This window comes from Centrocercus urophasianus, unplaced genomic scaffold, assembly GCF_019232065.1.
Source record: "Centrocercus urophasianus isolate 14NV4802_14NV808 unplaced genomic scaffold, USGS_Curo_1.0 seq_14, whole genome shotgun sequence".
Classification (NCBI taxonomy): domain Eukaryota; kingdom Metazoa; phylum Chordata; class Aves; order Galliformes; family Phasianidae; genus Centrocercus; species Centrocercus urophasianus.
In genome coordinates, this window is record NW_024884586.1 from 17,410,768 (window position 1) to 17,432,886 (window position 22,119).

The following is a 22,119-nucleotide window of genomic DNA, read 5'->3' on the forward strand; positions in this document are numbered from 1 at the left end:
CATATGTATGTATGTAGTGGATTACAGTAAGAGCCACAGGCAACTTTAATGAAATTCCTTCATACCAGAAAAAGTAACATTTTTCAGCACAGAGCTCAAGACTGACTGGAAACTTAGTGGCTGTAACTGCGCCGTTTTCCAGCGCGATTCCTTTGCACTCATTTAGCTCTAGTCAGTTTGGAAACTAGCACATGAAACGCTGCTTGCGACAGAAAGATAGAAAGCATGACACAGCTCAGGTCTGCAGCATTTACATCTTGGAGCAGCACTTACTTGCAAAGATTCAGCCTGACAACAAAACTTCATCACTGATAGAGATGTATCTCTGTCAACAACTCTTTAACGACCGGGAAAAACACCACATATTCGTGACAAAACCAAACTGCTTATAGGAATATGCTCATTCAACAGCATGGATGCAAACTGAAAGTCACATCCCAGACGACATGCTTCAGCTGGCATCTTCTTGCCAACATCAGTCCAGTATGAAGATGGAACTCAGGTTAGTTTCAGAAATTTCAAATGCACAGTGGTACCTGAATTAAAATGCAGCTCAATTTTGGGAGCTAGATCTGCACAAATAACACATCTAGGTAAAATACGGCACGCTTGCACTCAAAGGCAATCCCAAACAAGTGATCCACTAAATCCCCCAATTCCTTGAATGAGAGATTCCCAAACTGTGGATAAGTAGTCCTAAAGCTTCCCACAGAAGTACACGATATAATTCTATCTTGCAAAAGATATAGAACAGCAAAAAAGGCTATATGCCTCCATGGAGACAGATTATAGGGCTCACACAAGATGCTACATTTCAAATTGGTGCAAATCATCTGATTTAAGGAACTATCCATGCAGGCTCTTTACTCACAGCAAATGTAAAAATTTGAATTAGGAACACTACAGTTATTTGGAAAGTAAATTCCCCAAGGTTTGTTGTATACTGCAGAGCTGCTAAGACCCACTGCTTTTAATAAAGTTTTATTCCACAAGGTTCTATCTGTCAGCAACAAAGAATGAACATCTCTACTAGGCCTGAAGACCGCAGAAGGGATAGCAGACTGCTCAGACAACTCGTGCTCACTGACAGACCGATCATAGCATGTTGGCCAATAAAATTTTAATGCTTAATGCATAAAGACCGTAGAAGAACAAACTGGTCTGCAAGCTCCCAAGAGGGGCTTCCTGCCATTAAGCAGCAACACAGCTTTTCAACCAGATCGCATAACCTTGCGCTAAGGTTTAGCACACCGGATGCTAATTAGTAGTGCAGGGTCAAAAGGAACAGCCATACCCCAGAACGTGCTAAGGGCTCATTCCTGGAATGCATAACAGTTGCAGTCTGACAAAGTTAAGCCACTTTTCCCTTAAGAATTAGGGTAACAGACAGAGCATGTACTCAGAGACTTCGGGAAGACTTAATACACAGAAATAGTAGACACAAGGTGTAAGACCGCAGAACTGAGGAACAGCTTAGGTTGGCAGCAGCCTCTGGGACCAGCAGGTCCAACCCCTCCTCAAGAAGGAAAACCAAGAGCAAGGTGCTCAGGACCACATCCAGGCAGCTTTTGAAGACCTTCAAGGAAGAGACCTCACAGCCTCTCTGGGCAGCCTATGCTAGTGTTCTGTTACCTGCACAGCACAGAAGTGCATCCCAGTGTTCAGACAAACCCTTGTATGTTCCTGTTAGTGCTCACTGCCTCTTGTTCCGGCACCAGGTGCCACTGAAAAGAGCCTGGCTCCATCCTGTGGTCTTTCACTGGACTCTCTCCAGTGTGTCCACGTCTCATGCACTGGGGAGCCCAGAACCAGGCACAGTATTCCAGGTGTGGCTTCACCAAGTCTGAATAAAAGGGAATGATCATCTCCCTCAACCTGGCAATGGGGTGAAGAAGTAGGAGAATGGTCAGGGTCACTACGTCATCAAACAGAAGAGACCTGCTCATCTAACTGGAAATGCTAGCTACTCATAATGGATCGCATTACAGAAGCTCTAATCACCAGAAGATTTCATTGCCATCCCCTTTCTTGGGTAATTTATGGGAAACGGACAGAAAAGCAAGGTGGTGGTAGCAATTAACAGTGTGCTGTATTAAATGGTCAGCAACAGAACTCTGAAATGGCAGAAAAAGAAACAACAGATACAGCCAGGAGCTGCGGTACCTGGGCAGCAAAATAAAGTGACCATACTGCCCTTTAACAGCAGACATTTGAGTGATAATCTACTTGAAAGCAGATCAGCATTCAAACACACTGCAACAGATCAACGTGCCACCTCTTGCAGAGCCAAAGGTGCTTCACGCTACTTAAAACAGACCTGCTCCTCCCTGGAGATGGCTGCCCTTCACTGCTTGAATAGCTGCAGCTCCAGACACCTGCTTTCTAACACATAAAGGGCATGATATCAAGGCTAAGGAGAAAGGAAAGGTGTGTGCATGCACAGAAGGAATAAAGGCAAACACGAGTTGGGCAAAGGAAACATAAAATTAAGTAAAAATATCACACTGAGGGATCAAAAGCTTCGGGGGCTTTGTGGAAGATGCGGAAAGCCACGCTCAAAGCAGCTTTCGGAAGGAAGTTATCAGCTTTAAACCCTCCCTCCCGTTCGCTCGGACGCGGGCAGACACACACGAGCGCGAGGAGCCCCGCTGCCGTCCCAACGCCCGGCGATCGGGAAGTGCTGCAGCGCCCCCCCGCGGCCGCTCGGCGCCGTACAGCGCTGACGGGATTCTGCCGGCCCGGCTCCCACCGCACAACGTCCGCGCTCCGCCATGAAAGGCCGCGGGGCACACAGCCGCCCTCAAGGGGCCTTCTGCAGCTGAAATCTTTACTCGGTTATTCCGACAATATTAAACAGTTAACTCAGAGTAGATTGCATGGATTTAGGTCACAAGTGGATCGGTAAGAGAAACCTGTTATTTCACTGCAATATCCCTAAAGCACACTGTTCCTAACTCCCCCCTTTCAGGAGGGCACACACGCAGCAGCGCCAGCTGGCAGCCAGTGACTGATGCAATCTTCTCCAATCGTGCTAGAGGACACAGGCTCTGGAGTGCCCTCCATCCCCATGTGCTCGTTAGCAAGAGGCACAGCGCCTGACTCACAGACACCAGGCGCAGCAACGTGGCATACTTGCGAGGCATTTGACTTTATGAGGAAAATGCTATCAGAAGAAACCAGAAAGCAGCAAAGAGCAGCAACAGAAAAGACAGCATTTAATGATATTTCATACTGAAAACAGAGATCTGCTTCTGTCACGGGCTATCTGCAATCACTCCTGCAGCTGTATGACGTCTGGTAATTCCGGTTGGTCCCTGCTGGTAGGTAGCAGCTTCTGAGCAACATTCCTGCTATTCGTTCCCATCAATTCCAGCTGTCATTTCAGCACAGTCCTGACGGCCATTTTTCAGGAGCAATTTCTCCCAAGACATCTCTATTCCTGTCGTGCTCTCAGTATCCTTCTCATTTTGTTAGTCTTGGTATCGCTGTCAGTCAAAACAGTTCCCGTCTCAGACTTTAAGAGAACTCACAGCATTTACTGCACCACTGCCTAGCCAAGCCAATTCCAATATTACAGTTCTCTCCCTCACACTAGCAAAGCAGGCACGGCCAGGACACACACATTTCCCAGGCCACCCAACAAGTCACACATGGAATATTAATACTGACACTTCTAATCAGTATTCAAACAAGCAGAACTGCAGGCAGAAGCAAGAACTTTCAATGACATAAACCTAGCTTTGCAAAACACAGTCACATGTAAAAAAACCTTCTGATTACACAATTCAAAGGCATAGTCCAAGAATATAAGTCTACTCCTGATGAATTTATGAGTCAAGATGATCTATGTTTTACATTTCAGAATTTGATCTCCAACCTCATGTAATCATCAGCTCAGGCTGCCGACCAGAATTCTAACTTCAACTACACACTGTGAGTAGTGCATTATATGCACTACTTAGAAAGAACAAAATCAGAATTATAACCATATGTATGTATACAGAGGATATGACTGTTTTCCTACACGTGGCTCCTTCCAGCTCCGTAGAAGTTGCAGAGCCCTGCATTTCACTTACCTCTCTATATCATAATTGCCAGACAGTGTATGAAATGGCAGAGCAACAAATTAGAACTTAATGTCAAAACTGCAACTGAATACTCAACAAGAAGGGATAGAGCAGCAGACACGTAATACTATTTGGCTCATAAGCTCTTTAACAATGGCTGTCAGTATAAATGCTATATCAAGAATAGATTCTTCTCTTAAAGAAAAATATAAAACACATTTATGATTCCCACAGACATGTCACGATATTTAAACAGTAAGCTGCTACTAAGAACCTCAGCACACGCTGGGTTCTTTAAGCTGTCCAGAATGATTATGAGCAGTTGTGTTTCTAAAGTCACTGAACTGGAAACAAAGCTCAAAACATCGCTTGCTGCAATGTTACAAGCTTCTATTCAAAATAAAATAACACCTATTTTGTTACATATATACATATACATATATATATATATATATATATCAGCTACACTTACACAGTTGAAAAAATCCATTCCCTGTATATATCCAGAGCATGTCACTGCAAATGAGATTTTTAATTAAAATTGGCATTTCTGAGCCTCCTACTGACTAACAGCCTCCTTCTCAGATGGCTAAACTGGCTTCCAAGAGAGATGGCAGAAAGAAACAAAATCAAAATGCCTGTCTTTAATAGTGCTCTGCTGTGGCCAGTATCAATAGCAGGAAGCTGCACAGCTGACCACTTTGGAAGTCTTCTCTAACAATTGCTCAAGATATCACAAACAATACAAGAGGCTTTTTATTTCTAACCCTACACGCAGGATGACCAGATAGGACAATTTTCATCAGAAGCCAGATTGTTAAAGAGAACACAGAACATTATCAACACTGAAGTGGGTGCAGCCCTCTTCAAATGCAAAAGTAGGCCAGAGGAGAGGTTGGCTCAGCTCTCAGGAAAGCCTTATCTCTCACAGATAAGAGGCAAAGATAGGCCCTCAACTCAAATCACCAAAGAAAAAAAATACTTCCTTGACCTGATCACTTCTCTAGTTTAATGCAAAGAATTTGTACTGAATGCCATTACAGTACCTTCGGGAGGTTCTTCCCGCAGATGAGGGGGCAGATCTTCACTTGTCGTCTCAGTTTCATCTTCCACCATCTGTGTTTCTATGGTAGGTCCCTGCAGAACAGAACAAGAGGAGGTAAGTTGGAGAATATTCGGAAAGGAACCACAAAACTAATTACTGGATTAGATAATATGCCAGACAGTAAGGACATGAGGGGCTCCCTTCAGCTCACAAAGTACGCTGCTGGTACATTTGTCTGTGGTCTGATTACTTAAAGGAGGGGCAAAAACAAAAATAAAAAACTCCTCAAGCTAACAGAACCAGCAACTAAAAAAGTATGAGGTCTGAGTGAACTAAACCAAACTGATAATTCAGAAATTTTCACCTTTCGTTTATAATGCATATGATGGAATCATCATTTCAAATCTTCCAACTGATGGTGAATCCACTGCTGCCCTTGGGAAAGGAAGTTTCAAGAAAAGAAATACAACCTTTGATTTAAAAGGATTCATGTACATCTCACCAAGACTAGGTTCTTAAACATTGCTGCCCTGCTGAATGCAGTAGATAAACACGAGTTATCCAGATGGTCCCAACACCTCATTTTTCACAGAAAGACAAAGCAAACTTGCTCCTAACCCAACCAGGTCCCTTGACAACACAGCCTTCTGGTCAGTCACACATGCAACACAAATATCTATTGGAAAATAACCAGATTGCTCTCCAAAGTCCTGCAATTCTTCTTCCCAGCCTTCAGAATCTTGGATAGAGCCTCCAACATTGCTTGTGTGCAGATATGAGCTGATTCATCAGATCTGTCAACTTTGGGAGCTTTCAGTTGCATTTAACGTCACTGAATTCACTTTGGAGCTATGAAAACACTGTTGTGTTTTCAATTTCAAAGTATCACAGAAAAAAAACCAAGGTCCTGTCTTCCCATTCCCACTCTTCTTTTAAGTAAAGGCAGAGTAAACAGTAGGGATAGTCAAGGATTTCTTTTCAAATGCTAGTCAAAGTGAAATCAGAAACATAGTACCAATTAGAAACAAAGCTTTGGGGCTCTCTGGAAACATAAATGGGCTTGTAGTCCAGACTACCTGAAAATGTGTATCAACATACACAAGTACAAATCCACAAGTATACAAGCCTACTACGTGTGCCACTGTCATAATCTTGACTTCAGCCATCCACGACTGCACAAGCTTTACCTATGGCTTGAAGAAGGACTTCCTCTGCATTTAAAAAACATCTGATGTCAACAGCACCCAGCTTTGATTAAAGTGATAAAATCACTACAATGTACTGGTTAAAACACTACATTATTCATTACGGTAGTTATCATGGAAAGGAGGGAAAAAGTATATTTGCCATAAAGCATAGATAAGAAAGCAGTAATTGGACTGAAATAATCTGATCCAAAAACTCAAACTGAAGAATCAGTTGCAGACAACAAGGTTTATCTCATCACTTCACCTGACTAATATGATCTATTTCTTAGGAATGTGTAAAGAAAATTCCAGACAGGAGACTGAATAGAGAATACACTTTAGTACATTTCTGTATCAGCCACAGGCAGCATATTCCAATACATTTCTATCCATTAATGTTACAGAGGAAGAAAGGAAAGGACAACTATGCTAGTGCACTAAAACAAGATATATTTTTGTATTAAAAATGCAGACATAGGACAAAAGGCACCAATGTTTCACTGCAAACATTTTGAACCATAGCTGTGAGATTTCCAGACTACAAGGTCTCCTAATCCTCCATCTGTGCTTTCCAGTTTGCCAGATTAAAATTACTCAAGAAAAGAAAGCAAACCAACCCAGTTACAGAACCCTGCACACAAGACAAAGCTTAAGGCCATACTAATTGTATGCAGCCTGATGAGACATGCTGAGTGCTCAGAACTAAAGGAAAAAGCAGACATTAACTACAGATTAATTACTACAGAAGACCCAGTAGTCTCACTTTGCTACCATTAAACAAACCTGCTCAATCGTTTATCTTGATAACAGTCAATGACAGTGAAGCCCCTTTGCTTTATATCTGCTGCCATCTCCATCAGTACAAGGATGCAAAATACTATTGTTTTCCTCCTTACACACAACCTAACTAGCATTCACCAAGTACACGGCTCTCCAGTACAGCTATTAATACTGGCAACACTAATCCTGACATTTTATTTTAGTTTGACGGTCAGCTTAAGCCCTGAGCAGCGGATTCCATCCTTTACTTGATGCAGCAGAAAAGATGACCACTGAGGATAAGGAGAAGGCTGAGGTCCTCAATGCCTTCTTTACATCTGCCTTTTAACACAGTCTCTCACAGTATTCTTCTGGGGAAACTGGCTGCCCGCGGCCTGGACAGGTATACTCTTCTTTGGGTAAGAAACTGGCTAGAGGGCCGTGCCCAACAGGTAGTGGTTAATGGAGTTAAGTCCAGCTAGAGACCTGTTTCAAATGGTGTCCCTCAGGGGTCGGTACTGGAGCCCATCTTATTTAATATCTTTATTGATGACCTAAATGAGGGGATTGAGTGCACCCTCAGCAAGTTTGCAGATGACAACAAGTTGGGAGATGGTGTCCATCTGCCTGAGGGTGGGGAGGTCCTTCAGAGGGATCTAGATAAGCTGGATCGCTGGGCTGAGGTTCAACAAGGCCAAGTGCCAGGTCCTGCACTTTGGCCACAACAACCCCATGCAGCGCTACAGGCTTGGGGTGAGTGGCTGGATGACTGTGAAGAGGAAAGGGACCTGGGGGTGCAGGTTGATGCTTAGCTGAGCATTAACCAACAGCGTGCCCAGGTGGCCAAGAGGGCCAAAGCCACCCTGGCCTGCAATAGAAATAATGTGGCCAGCAGGAGCAGGGAGGTGATCAGTACTCAGGTCTGGTGAGGCCACACCTCAAGTACTGTGTTCAGTTTTGGGCTCCTCACTACAGGAAAGATGTTGAGGTCCTGGAGCGTGTCCAGAGAAGGGCAACGAAACTGATGAGGGGTCTGGAGCACAAGTCTTATGAAGAGTGGCTGAGGGAGCTGGGATTGTTCAGTCCAGAGAAGAGGAGGTTCAGAGGAGACCTCATTGCACCCTACAACCTCCTGAAGGGAGGTTGTGGTGAGGAGGGGTTTGGCCTCTTCTCCCAGGCAACAAACAGGACCCGAGGAAATGGCCACAAGTTGTACCAGAGGAGGTTTAGATTAGACATAAGGAAAAACTCTTTCTTTCAGCGAGTGGTCAGGCACTGGAATGGCTGCCCAGGGAGGTGTGGAGTTGCCATCCCTGGCAGTGCTCAAGAGGCGTCTGGATGAGGAGCTATGAGATATGGGTTAGAGGCCTGCGGTAGCAGTGGTGATGGGAGGACGGTTAGACTAGGAGATCTTGCAGGTTGTTTCCAAACTTGCAATTCTATGATTCTATGATTCAGGTGGGAGAAAACAGAGCCCAGAACAGATCCACAAAGTCTGTGGCTGAGATGCTGCTGGATAACACCCACTTCCAATTCAGAACTTTAACACTTGCTACTGCAATCCCACAGAAGAAAAGTACATGATCCAAGATTACTACTTTTATAGAATGTTCCTAACATCTAACAGAGAGAGGAAAATAATATTTAAAGTGAATCTATTTTTATTAAGAAATCACAGTAATTTGAGCTGTTTTCAGAACAGGTTTTTTTTTTTTATTTTTGGTAATTGTTCCAACAAACACTGAAGAAAAACTGATTTACTTCCTATATTTCATGATTTAACATTAAAAATAACAACAAAAAACCAAAAATACTGCCTATAAGAAACCCTGAAATCTCTTACTTCCTAAAATGAGGTTGGAAATGCTTTCTATGGTATAAGCCAAATTATTCAGTGATATTTTATCACATTCGTATCTTGCCACTAATTGCCCGAAGTAGGGAGCTTCAGGAGAAGCAGTCTCAGACATCTGTGTTTATCAGACTTCAGTATATCACTTTAATCACTGAGAACACTAAGTGTGCAGAGTGCCAGTACTGAACTTCACTAAGTACTTAAAATGTGAAACAGTTAACAGTAGATGAGATATTAAGTTCTAGTATCCATATCTAGAAGTAATATTTAGGGCTCAAAAATTGACAGATGTCATTCATGAGATATAAACTCTTCACAACTGCTTTGTATATTAGATTAATACGTCCATTGCCTCTTTAATTATATCTACTGAGTTCAGCTCACTGGGTCTTCTGCAAGCTTGGTAATACAATCATCGATATTTAGTACAAAATGTCCATAGTTCTGGCAGCGTGGTAATCAAACAAAACTCCTAGGAAACTCCCTTATAACAAGGTTTATAACTAAGTTACAGATAAAATTCTTGGTCTCCGCTTTGCGTTTTAAATGATTATTTCCATAATGAGGCATCAGTGAGGTTTGTTTTTTTTAATCCTTAAGGATCCTTGACAGATGAATAACGGAGTGGGATACACACAACTGTATAAGTTAATGGCTTACAGATGAGCAGCCACACAGCGTACAGCAATTCTATAATAATCATCTCAAGCTCCAGCTATGGCAGAAGCAATGCAGACATTGCTTTTACACTGCTCCCTCCAACAGGATAATGCCTTTAATAATGTGCTTTACCTTTTGGCTAGCCTGCAGAGGTCAAGCAGTTGGACTTGATCTCCGTAGGCCCCTTCCAAATGAACTATTCTATTCTACAAGCATTTAAGAAGCAGGAAGATGTATCAACAGTTCAGAAACATCAGTAGGTTGTTAACTGCACAACATTCTTTTCATTATATAGGCTTGTATAGTCTTTTAAATTGAGAAAGTGGTTCAATTCCTCACTAGAGGCACTGAAGAAGCACTGATTTAAACATGTACTATTATAGGAATAGGTTATGGCACAGAGCCTAGGAACATACAATCGAAAAGAACTGCATTTTGCTGTCTCACATTGTGTTTCACAGAAGGCTGTGTATTTATGGATCAAGAGGACTGCCAGTATTGAATTAAATAAGCGCCATGAAAAGGAGTGTAATCACTTATCAGCACCTCACACTTTTCCCTGGGACACAACATTTGAGTATAACTCAGCCCCTCAGTGTTATGCCAGGATTTTCAGCATATTTAAAGGCCATCTACTTTACAAACACTGCAGTGACAGAAAGGAAGAAGGCTCCCACTCAGTGAGGGTCAGTATTTTCCACAAAGTATTGAGTTATGTCAACGACACTGAAAATGACAACTGTATCAATATATGATTTCAGCACAGTCAGCCACACAAACAGCCTATGCCATCTAATTCTCAGATCACAAAGAAATGAAAAGAAACAGCAGAAGCCCTCCCAACACTAGGCAATCATGATTGGAACACTTTGCATCTAAGTCAACAGTGACACAAGATGGTCATTGTAAATACCCAAACACAGAAATCATGGAAACTGCTAAGCTTTCTAATAAGTCCCTACAAGGAATTTTGAAGTAACCAGAAATCCCAGTCCCCTCTGCACACACATATTCAGACCTTTTGAACTCTACTTCTCCAGTCTACAATAGTTACCACGTATAATCTTTAACCGAAAGGCTGTTCACTCACTGTTCACTGAGCCACGATTAGGCTAGTGAATAACCAAGAAGAAAAAAAAACAAAACAAAACAAAACAAAAAAAAACCAGAGCCAACAGCAAGGGGGGGATAATGTAAGTACAAATTCACTGGATTTTTTTATTATTGAAATCTCTTGCAGATTGGGGAAAATATTTCAAGTTCCCTCCAGTTTATGGCTAGTAAGAAAACAGCTTCACTGCTGTTCCCAAACAAAGAGAGGCACATACCTTACAATTCTGGCCCTGCTTGTCATTCATACCCTATTCCTAGAAACACTATATTTTCCTAGATAAGTCATAAAAAAAAGGCAAAAAAAAAACCAAAGCAAAAAAAAGCCCATTGGGCAACATGCATGAATACTCTCATACTTCTCTCCATTATAGTGAAGTCTATTAGGAATCACTTCCCCTTTGTGGAGCTGAAGCTGGAGGAATTCAGAGCCCAAAGCCATGGCTACACCAGCAGTGTTGCGTTTCAGTTCTTAGATCAGCCTTTAAAAATTACTCTGGCCTCCTGGCCAAACTCCAGCTCCTAATTTCTCTATGCAATTTCAAGTGAAAAAAAATGTATGTATTTCCTGACCTAGATTCTATTCTTGTTCCTGAACACTTCACAGCAGTTTCTCCTTTCCAATGTTCATCTTCAAATTTGTCCCTGCACTGCTCTTAAGAGTAGAGCTTCACTTCTTCCCCTGTTCAAACCTGCCTTCCTTCTAGAAACATCTCTCCATAGAGGCCCATGAGGTCACACCTCCTGCCTCATCCTACTCAAACCTACAGCTGTCAGCTTATATCACCACATGTCCTCTGCACCGAAGTTCAGATCTGGTACTCTACATAGACATTGTTCCAATAAAGCAATTGAACAGAAGAAAATTAACAGAAGTGAAGGCTTCACTATTCCACTCCGAGCACTGGTCCAACACCATTTTACTTGGTTTTATTTGTTTGTTTGTTTTTAAAGGTAGCACAAAACGCATCTCAGCTGATAACTATGAAGGACAGATGTGTCTCTAGAGTGTCACAAAACTGAGTGGATCTGTGGGAAAAAAAAGGTGAACCCATCCCTAAGCAGGGGAGAGTTTGCAAAGAGCTTTGGGAAACTAACATGGCATTTTCAAAGTACCTTAGTGAAAGCATTGACCTTTATTTGTTACATTTAAAGAATACTTATTCCATGCCCAGGAGACCAAACATAATTGGTTTCCAGCATATCACATGCTTTCCCCATTCCTAAAAACAAAAAAAGCCCCCAGCAGTTCTTCTCATCCCAGGTTTGTTTCCTCCAAATGGAAGGGAAAAGGGACATGTTATGGTTAGGCCCAACGTGTGCTGATGACAAAAGATTTGTCAGACCCACTAACAACAGCTACGTTTTGTCCGGCTTTCCTACAGTGACATCATTAAGACTGCTGTTAATTTGGGGTCTCTCCTCTATCCAACCACTGTAATGAAGCTCCAGAGAACTTACCTGCAATATTTCATATTTAATCAAGTTAAGTTATCCCATCTTTCACACTTGGAAGTGACTTGTGGCTTAGGATGGAATGTCTTTTCTGCTTCTATAGAAAGACAAAAAGCCTGAGTTTCTAAGGAAACGAGATTTCTTTGCTTTTAAAAAAGAATTTCAACAAGTAGACATGGTGTAGATAGTTCAACAGAAAGTCTCCTTTCCAGGGAGCTAATTGTCAGCTAAAGCACAGAACTATCCAACACTACCAACTACCAGCCTAAACACCAGTGCTGGCAGCTGCTTTTCAATTGCAGAAACAAGCTGGCAGCACAGTTGCTGCACCTTCTGGAGGCAGGTGTTTGCTGCAGCTGCAGGTTTTATTTCAGCAATAAGCTTTCAGTACATTGTAGAATTAAGACTTCCATTTAAATTTCTCTAAATGCCATAGGAACGCTCCAGTGAATCTGCCATCACTTAACTGCACACCCACACTTCAGAGGCTTCCAAAGTTGGCTGCACTTCTCCTGCAGAGGAGAGGAAAAATTGATCTGCAACCATAAACAGTTTTTTCACTTTCCTGTAGGTTGATGAGAGCCTCTTGATGGATGCTTTGCTTTTAATTCCGCAAAACAAGGTTAGGCCATAATGAGAGCTTCTGTGCTAGGTTTCAGCCCAAGGGGAATTTGAGTTGCAGTTATAAATCCCCTAGAACATTAAAGGAAAGTACAGAAATAGAAATGCTGAGGATGACAGCAGTGTAAAATTATAGCACTTTGTTCGTAGTACACTGTGAGAACGTACTGGAAAAGTTGCTTAGATTACTTGTTCTTCTCTGCACTTGGACAAACACATTAGGAAGGCTGTGATTTCAACAACATCTAGTTTTGTCTTAACAATGGGGCAGAACATGCCTGTAGAGGAAGCGGGCAATGAAACAGTTTTTGTGCAGCTAACCCCAAACCAAGCCCAAGTTCTATTGTCCTCAACAGAAGAGTCCAAATCCTATTTCTAAAATAATAAAACAACTCCACACTGTGAGTAATCCCAATTAGGATTTACTTGGCATAAGTTCTCCACAAAGCAATGCCACAGTCTGTTCTCCATTCAGCAAGATAGTAAACAGTCTGCTTTGCACTTCTTACCCTCTCACAACAAAAAGTCAATACAGTCAGCAACAGTTCTGACAGTTCTGCACTTCTGAGCTAGCAATTTTATTGAGTTCTATTTTGATTGACAAATCTTTTCCATCTGAGTTTAGTTACTAAATTAGCGTTAGCACAGAAGCATTTTTGAAAAATAAACAAAACCAAAACACCTCACTTCTGACCACGTACTGACCCGACCCTAAGAGCACTCCTCACTTTGAGCTGGTTCAACAGCATAATCACCAAGAGATAATATACTGCTGCAGCATGAGAGCTGAAAAATTACCCAGAAAAAGGCTCCATGATTTGCTATCAATTTCAGTTTGAACTGCTGTCTCCACAAGGAAGAGTATTCCTCATCCAGAATGTCTTTTTCTTTTCTTTTTTTTTTTTTTTTTGCTATAAAACTGACTGCATGGAATTGCACTTGCTTGGAGAAAAATAAGTTCCATGAAGGCAAAGTGTCTTTGCACAGTAATTCAAACATTAACAATCAGTAAAGTTGGAGACAGTCCAATACATACAGAAAAGTCACTACAGCAACACCAGACAGACTTGAAACAGAGCACGGATATGGAATGAATCTGGACCAAAGCATGATCCCACAGCACTGCACACCAATTTGAAAGCAATTAAATAATTGCCAATATATTAAAATATCAATTAACCTCTAACAGCAACTGATCATTCTCTGATACAGCGAATATCATAGGGGAAGAGGAAAAAAATATTCCTACCATCAAAAGTAAATACTAATGAGATTTTATGACCCAAAGTTTTTTTTCAAATAGCAAAAGCAGTATATTTTCCCCATCTCGTTTCTTGCCAGGTAGATTTAATGATTAGTGGCAATGTTACTGACTAAAGAAGCTGGACAGCATACACTGTAGAAGGAATATTTTCCATTTTCCTAATGAGACATGCAAGTATCTCTATACTCAAGAGAGCTGGAGACTGCATGAGAAACTTGTCTAAAAAACAGATGAGAAGCCCTCTGTTTAATAGCTCAGGCCTGTACCAGAGTTCATCAGTAATGTCTGAACTGGGCTACAGACAGCACTTCTTCCCTTGCTGTTGTCCTCAGTAAGGGGAGACCTTGGCATGCAGTATTCTAAAAAGCTCACAGAGAGCTGCACTAAGCAGTGTTCCTTAACAGTGGTTTCATATGGCCAACTTGAATTACATTACCTGCATGCATTTCCTTAATAGTGCACAACTACTGGTTTAGCTTTAAGGAGCTGAAATAACCAGTTTTTCCAAGGGCTTTCACAGCTAGAATGCAATGGTTTCTGTGACAAAACTCAAGATACAAAGTACATAAGCATGTATCCAACCTGACAAACAGGAGCACTCCCAATAGTCAGAGCTTTCCAGGGAACAGCCTGAAACAGATGCTGATTTCTTAAAAAATTAACATTTCATTTTTTAGACCAAAATAAATAAATAAATAAATAACAAGGAGATTGTAATATGTGGCACTCACAGCACATCACCTGGTGCTTCTGCTGATGGCTAGGTAGTAAAGTCTATTTTCTTCATCACAAAGGAGAACGTCAGCTCTCTAAGCTCAGAGCCTTGCATGTTGCTCTGTACATTTATTGTCATTGTGTTCTAAAGCCATGGCATCTCAAGTTATTTACTTAACGTACAGAGCAAGCATTACATCCGCTAGCCCCAAGCTCTCCAATTTTACACCTAACCAGCATGCATCAACTCAAAGCCAGAAGCACTGCCAGCAATAATGCCCATTCTATTTCAGGCATCATAGAAATCTCTCTCATTTGCTTCCAAATTAACTGCAAGAAGTGTAAATAAGATCACAAGTTGCTGCATACAGCATTACAGCTAGAGTTACTTCACCCAGCAACAAAATAGCTGTCAGATAGAGAAAGCACTTGATCATAATAACTGCAGACATTGCACCTGTTGACTCATAAGGAAGAACTTACTCTGTTGACAGTTGCCTGCAGTTTCTGTGGATCTCCAAGGTGCACAGGTTTTTCCTTGATATTTACATAGAAAGAAAGCACAGGAATTGCACTAGAAAGAACTTCAGCAGCAGTGTACAAGTGGTAAGATCATAAAGTCTGCTAACACAGGCATAAGCCACCTTCGTGACTTCGGTCACAAAATGAACTGCTTAAAGAGCTCCACTTCTGCTAGCACATATCTTGCCCAGAACACTGAAGACATGAACCCTCTTTCTGTCCCTCTGAAATTCAGGTAAAACACAGGGAAAGGAAAACCACCACAAAGTTCATAGGATTGTGCACTTACCAGAGGTACTCCATCATAGGCAAATATTTGTCAGAGCTACTTATAGTATTTGTACAGTCTGTAGACCCTTTTACTTTTTCTATCAGTTACATTCACTGTCCTCCCATTTCCTATAAAAAATTTACGATTACATGCTGGGAAAAAAAAAAAAGAAAAAAAAAAAAAGACAACATACTCCACAGCAAGCAATATCTTGACTGTTCTCCCTTTTATAAGCTGCTCCTTTCCAAAGTGCTTTTCATTTCAGCTGTCATGAGCCCTGCTAGGCAGGATCACAGACACAAAGTTACACACACGTCAAGTTTTAACAGGACAATCCATGACACCCTTCAGGAACCGTTTGAAATTACAAGCGAGAGAAACATTTACTTTGGTTTTTCTTAACTTTTGATTGAACTTCATCTTCAAAACACCTACCCCGTATTAGATCTCTAGTGTTCTCCTGCCAGCATCGGATATCAAAAGCAGTAAGAAAAACAGAACAACTCCAGGCAGTAAGATCACGTTTGTTTTCTTAAATATAGCTATAAAAGTTTCTCAGAGTTGAAACATTTTCATACTGCACACTCTCAATCCAAAATATGTAACTCAGATGTGAGCACAAGCACCACCACCTCTCCCTATACTTTACACAATCATCTGAATTCAATGGAAAGGTGAGCAGCTACTTCAACAAAGTCACCTCTTTGAGCCTGCTTTCCCAAAGAAGAATTTCAATACCTCCAGACTCTCTCAATGCTTTTCATTCCTGAGTGCATTCAAGTTAGAGCAATGACAGGAGCAGCAGTGGTAGAAGCAGTCAGCTGCTGCAGCTGCTGCATCAGGCAGCCACCAGGGATGACTCCAATGTCCTAATTCATTGACCTGTTCAAAATAAGATGTAAAGAGGTGGCTAGCCAGGAAGCAAGACCATTCTTCAATTCCAACAAGATCCGAGAACGTGATGGGTGAAGGCTAGGTCCTTTCCACACTGTTATCCACTTCCCCAGTAAATGGAACAGCCCTCTTTTCCTAAGAGGCTTGGTACCCAGGCTCCTAATGCAACCTGGTGCATTTTCCTGCCATCATAATCTTCCGCCCTTGAAGAAAAGCTTTTGCTCTTGGCATATTTCAGCCAGAAAATATTTTGTATTTCAGCCTTGAGAAAAGAAGACTGAGAGGGGATCTTATTAATGTTTATAAATACCTTAAGTGTGGGAGACAAAGGGATATGGCCAACCTCCTTTCAGTGATCTGTGAGGAAATGGCCATAAAGTGGCACACAGAAAGTTCTGCAACAATATGCAAAAGAACTTCTTTACAGTAAGGGTGACAGAACACTGGTACAGGCTCCCCAGGGAGGTCGTGGAGTCTCTTTCCATGGACATATTCAAGACCTGTCTGGACACATACCTGTGCAGCCTGCTGTAGGGAGCCTGCTTTGGAAGGGGCTTGGACTCAGTGATCTCTGGAGGTCCCCTTCCAACACCTACAATTCTGTGATTCTGATATTCTTCACACATTGCATACGTACTCCAATGTATAGCACTGGTCAACCCTCAAGCAAACTGCATCTCATTCCTATCTTATAGCTTAGGAAATGGAGGTTTCAACCAATTTTATATTTTGTGCTGCCTGGAAAGCTCCATAGATGCCATCTCTAAGCATCACCAGTGCCTGAAAGAGTTGGGAATAGAAGCAAAGTGAGCACTGACATGATCCTGTCTTCTCCAGCTTCAGCACTTCAAGCTTCAAATAACTAATTTGCCATGTTGCTTTCCCTGTACCTTTTTAATAGAACACTTATTTGATTGACTTAAAAATAAAGCACAAACTTTAGTTTCCCCAGCAACCATGAGACACCAGTTACAGATCGTGGAAGGATCACTCCCCTGATGCTACCACTTCTCCTCAGCTGCTTTCCACTCTTCCAAACAGACAGATCATCCTTACACAAGCCAGCATCAGCTTGTTTTACTCTGACAGCCCTGCATTCTCAGCAACCTGCTAATCAGCAACAACAAAAAAGGCTCAAAACAAATGCTGATAAGAGAGACACAACTTCAGATATACTTTCCAAGGCATAGCAGCATTTAGGGAAGAAATAGGAAAGGTAAATTCTCAAAAAGCTTGATTCTTAAACGTTGTTACCCTGCACTGATCAACAACTTCAAATTGATTTGTTTTAAAATCAGACTGAATTATCTGTGAGCAGGACAATGAAAAAGGTTCAGCTCCAATTCTCACACCACACAGAACTCTCCTCCTCTCCAATCTCTTCCCCATTTTATGAGCTAAAAAAAAAAAAAAAACCTAGGCACAAACATTTCTGATGCATTACAGCTGTTTATTAAAAACATAATTATTTCCACCACACACAACCCATATCTTCAGACTTTAAATTATGCATCTCACATTACATTACATCTTACTCAGGCAAAAACTACAGCAGACAGAAAGAAATACATACTGAAGTAAGTTACTTGAAAACTATGGAGCTTCTTAGACTGAAATGCTCACAGATGATAAAAGGGGGAAAAAAAGGAAGTCAGAACACACATGAATTCCCTCCAACCACAACATAACTCCACTCACACACTGCCATATTTTTTGTTAGGCCATTCAAAACAACCGCGAGCTTTTCCCACTCTGGTCAAGGCAAAAGAAGAATTCAGCAGAAATAATGGGCTTAGCAAGAATAATCAGCAGTTTACCCCACATGCAATAAAACAGAAGCTGAAAGGCAGCTTTTCTCTATTTTGGCCTCAAGCTGGATGTAGTACTCAGCCAACAGGCTAAGATTTCTGTTATGCTGTGCAAGCCAACAGCTTATCCAAGGCCATAAGGCTGTTTACAAATACCTTCCTCATGCATATTTTTGTTATCCCACTCTATAAGAACAAGCAATCAAACAGAAGAAAAACCAACACCTTCAGCTGTTAAGCAAAATGAAAAACTAACACTGCATAGCAGGAATAACGTCTTTTCAGTAAGGGTGACAGAGCACTGGAAAAGGCTGCTGAGAGAGGTTGTGGCATCTTCTACAGAGTTATTCAAGACCCATCTGGCTGTCTACCTATACAAACTATTGAACTTGCTTCAGCAAAGGGATAGGACTCAATCTCTCGAGGTTCCTTCCTTGCAATTTTGTGACTCATATACACTTCCTTCCACATGCTTGGAAGCTGCCTCTCTCCTTCCACCCATGAGCTGCACAGACACTCAGAGATGGCGCCCCTCATACATGTGCAGATGATACTTGAGTGACCAGAATTTGCGCAGCCCAGGACTCAAAGTATTTATAAACTGGGCAACTTTCATCCCACAGTTGGCTCTGAGGCTTGCAGAGAAAGGCCTGAGTCAGGACTGCCTGTCACAACAGGTGCAGGCCATAGGTACATACAGTTTCTGCCTCCATGAGCTTACGATGTAAAGGATGGATAAAATTTTCACTGCTAAACAAACCGAGGAGACAGGGAGCACCCAGTGTGCCACATATTTCAGAGTGTTGGACGGAGGGGAGCAGCTCATAAGGACACCTACTTGCAAACAAAAGAGACCAATAGAAGGAAACACCTTGACACAACCCTAAGTCATTTCTGCGATGTAATCCTGTGCCTGACTCCTCGGGCAAGCACAACAACTGCAAAGAGAACCTTTCTAGCAAGAGCTATTGCGTTACAACTTTAATAACCCCATCCCAGCATCCACCTCCACCAGGACACCAAGTTCAAAACGAGACGATCGACCTCATCCCTACCAGGGGCTGCACGGCAAGCCAATCAGGACGGCTGTCTTCCCGCATGCCCTCGGAAGGGCCCGAGAGAGGAGAACCGCAGGCGATGCCCCGAGCCGCAAGGAGATCGCAGAACCCCCGCGCTGCGGAGCCGGCCCGCCCGGGTCGGTGCTCGCCGAGCCCCGGCTCCTCGGGGGGCCGCTCCCCGCCTCACCTTACCTTCATGCCGCGTCTCCCCGCGCACCGCCCGCAGGGGATGGAGGGCGGGCGGCCGTCGCAGCCTGCTGCGTCCCCGTCTCCCCCAGCGCTCCGGCTCCTCCCGCCCGATGTAAACACACACAGCGGCGGCTGAGGGTGGGCCGAGGGGGGGCAGCGCCATGGCAACCTCGGCCGGAAGAGGAAGCGCGGGGGTCAGGGGCCGCCATCTTAACGGGGTCCGGCGGCTGGGATGCGGTGCTGCGCGGCAGGCGGAGTGCTGAGTGCTGAACTGCGAGCCCTTCGGCCGCGCGAGCGGAGGGGAAGCTGCCCACCGCGGGGTGGTGTGGGGCGTTCATCGGCACTTCGCCTAGCGCTGTGGAAGGGGCAGCCAGCCTTGCGCCTTGGCTGTCAGCTGCACGGCGATAACAGCGCGCAGGTTGTTGTGCTGACAGGTGTGCTGCTTTAAGACCGTCGCCGGGCACAGGCGTACAGCTGGATGCAGGGGTGGTTCTGCCAGCGATCGTTTGATGCGATCAGTGACAGCCAAACAAGGCACAAGAAGGAGGATGATTAGAACAGCTTGTGGAACTGGGAAGTAGCGTTAAGCAAATGGTGATGAGTGTCATTTGCTCTGATTTCACATAATTGCAGAAGACTGAGTTAACACACAACATAAGCTGACAAGTGATTGAACCCAAAGGAGATCTCCTTTTTGTTTTTTTTCCCCTTTACCGAGAAACATCTCAGTTCCTTCTCCAAATAACATGCACTTGACCATTTAAGTCTTCCAAACTGTTCTCCAGTACAGAGGAACCTATTTAGTTAGAAACCAAAATGGAAAAAAAGCGCTGGCTTAAAAGCCTTGGCACGCCTGCTCTCGGTGCACAGGAAAAGCAATTGGTTTTTGTTTGTTTTGGTTTTGATTTACTTCGTGCTGTCCTCGTTTCAATGTCTTTTCAGGAGTGATTGCTTTGAACAAGCTCTAATACTTTAGCCTGAATAGCCATTAATGGCTGTACCAACTGTGCACCTGAAATAGGATTTTCCAGGTTTGTGTCATCCAGCTGGATTTAATCCATTTCACACAAGCCAAGCCTGCTCTGGTACATGAAGCAAAGCATGTTAAGTGGCACCCACTGATCCTAAGTGTCACCTCAAAAAAACATGAGAAAAAGTTACTGTAGATATACCTACAGTTATTTTATTATTTGCAAGCAGTAGAGTTTATGTCTTTTACCTTCCCAGCCTTCCTGAAGGACAGAGAAGACAAGGAGGTTTACCTGTCCAGAATTTTCAGTGAAGGCTGAGGACCTGAAACACTGAGTTAATAAAGCATGTTATAAACACGTGTAATAAATATTTTTAAGATGTCAAAACCAGCGGCAAAATATTTTGACCTCCAGATTTGGTCACAATACACCCCGAAATGACTTTTAACAAGAAAATTAAAAGCAGTTTCATAAAGTTACCATTCTTTGCATAGGGGTGAGTGTGTGAGGTAGAAAGTGATACTTGGGCATAATTTTTGCTGTGTAGACTAGAAGGCACACCTTTCAGGTATAGCACAACATGTCACATGTGCCAACTTTAGGAGGTGAGATTTCGGCACTTTCTGTCTATGCTTGTGGCCAGACATGGCTCAGCAATAAACATCTGAACAATGACTGAGATTCCGGGTCTCAGCTTTACAGTGATAGCGCTTTCCCTAAGATGTATCTTAACATACAGAAATAATGATCATTTTACAGCATTCAGGTAAAAAAGCATTAAAAGAGTGGTTGGTTCACGTGCTAAAGGGTTCTAGTAGAAAGGAAATTATTTCCAGGCAATGTAGCTACTGATTAGCACAACTCCTCCAGACCTCCTGTTCCAGATAAAAAAATCCTTCCTCATAATGATAGAATAAATTGGCCATTAGACTTACTAATCCCAAGAACACCTGGCAAGCAAATCCACAACTTTGCAGAAATGAAAGCAGTAACCTTTGTTCATGCTTTACCTCACTGAAAGACTCACGTACTGAAATAGCTACCCTAAATTTGTTTGTCTTGATATCTCTCTCCTCACAGCAGCATTTAAGTCTCTTCCCTTAACCCTTACCGCATCCCTAGAAAGTTGGGAGGTACTTGCTGCATCAGGTAGCTGGACTCCAGCAAAGTACGCATAAAATTCCTTCTGAGAATTTAAGTTCAGAGTTATGAAGGTGTAAAAGGTGACAAAATCAAGGCAAGTTGCATACTTGCAGCAGTCAGTTACCTGAACAATACTGTACATCAGAATCTGTATGAAGCATCCAATGCACAAAATATTAATGACAGAGCAGAAAGCATCAGTCAGTCCAGAATGTAGGAGACTGGTAACACCCTAACTCTGAAATTTACATCTTTTAAATACTCGCCCCTGTTTGTTTGAAAACATCAACATATCCTAGTGGTGTAACAAGAAAAACCTAAGTAATCTTGTGATTCAGCTGTGTCACTGAAAACTATGATCTGTTAGAAGGAGTGTTCAGAGATCCATAGGTCTCTACCTGCCCATTCCTAAGAGAAGCCTCCCCTGCACAATGTGGGATGCCAAATGCTCACATACTTTTACAGCAATTCCTCTGTGAACATCTCAGCATTTCCCATTGAATTTCAGCACTAGTTGCAATGTGAA

At 42.6% G+C, this 22,119-nt stretch overlaps 1 protein-coding gene across 4 annotated transcripts in view; it reads right to left on the reverse strand.

Annotated features, from left to right (window-relative positions):
- LOC122158134 (transmembrane protein 263-like) overlaps nucleotides 1-22,119 on the reverse strand; it is a 217,231-nt gene that overhangs the window by 169,138 nt on the left and 25,974 nt on the right. For 2 of the 4 annotated variants that reach the window (XM_042814562.1, XM_042814563.1), the window contains one exon: nucleotides 5,114-5,204. In XM_042814562.1, the coding sequence (XP_042670496.1) occupies nucleotides 5,114-5,183 (70 nt within the window). In that variant the 5' untranslated portion in view covers nucleotides 5,184-5,204. Of the gene's footprint in view, nucleotides 1-5,113; nucleotides 5,205-19,287; nucleotides 19,364-19,482; nucleotides 19,563-22,119 lie in introns of those variants that run through there. The other 2 variants (XM_042814561.1, XM_042814560.1) reach the window with 2 other exon arrangements.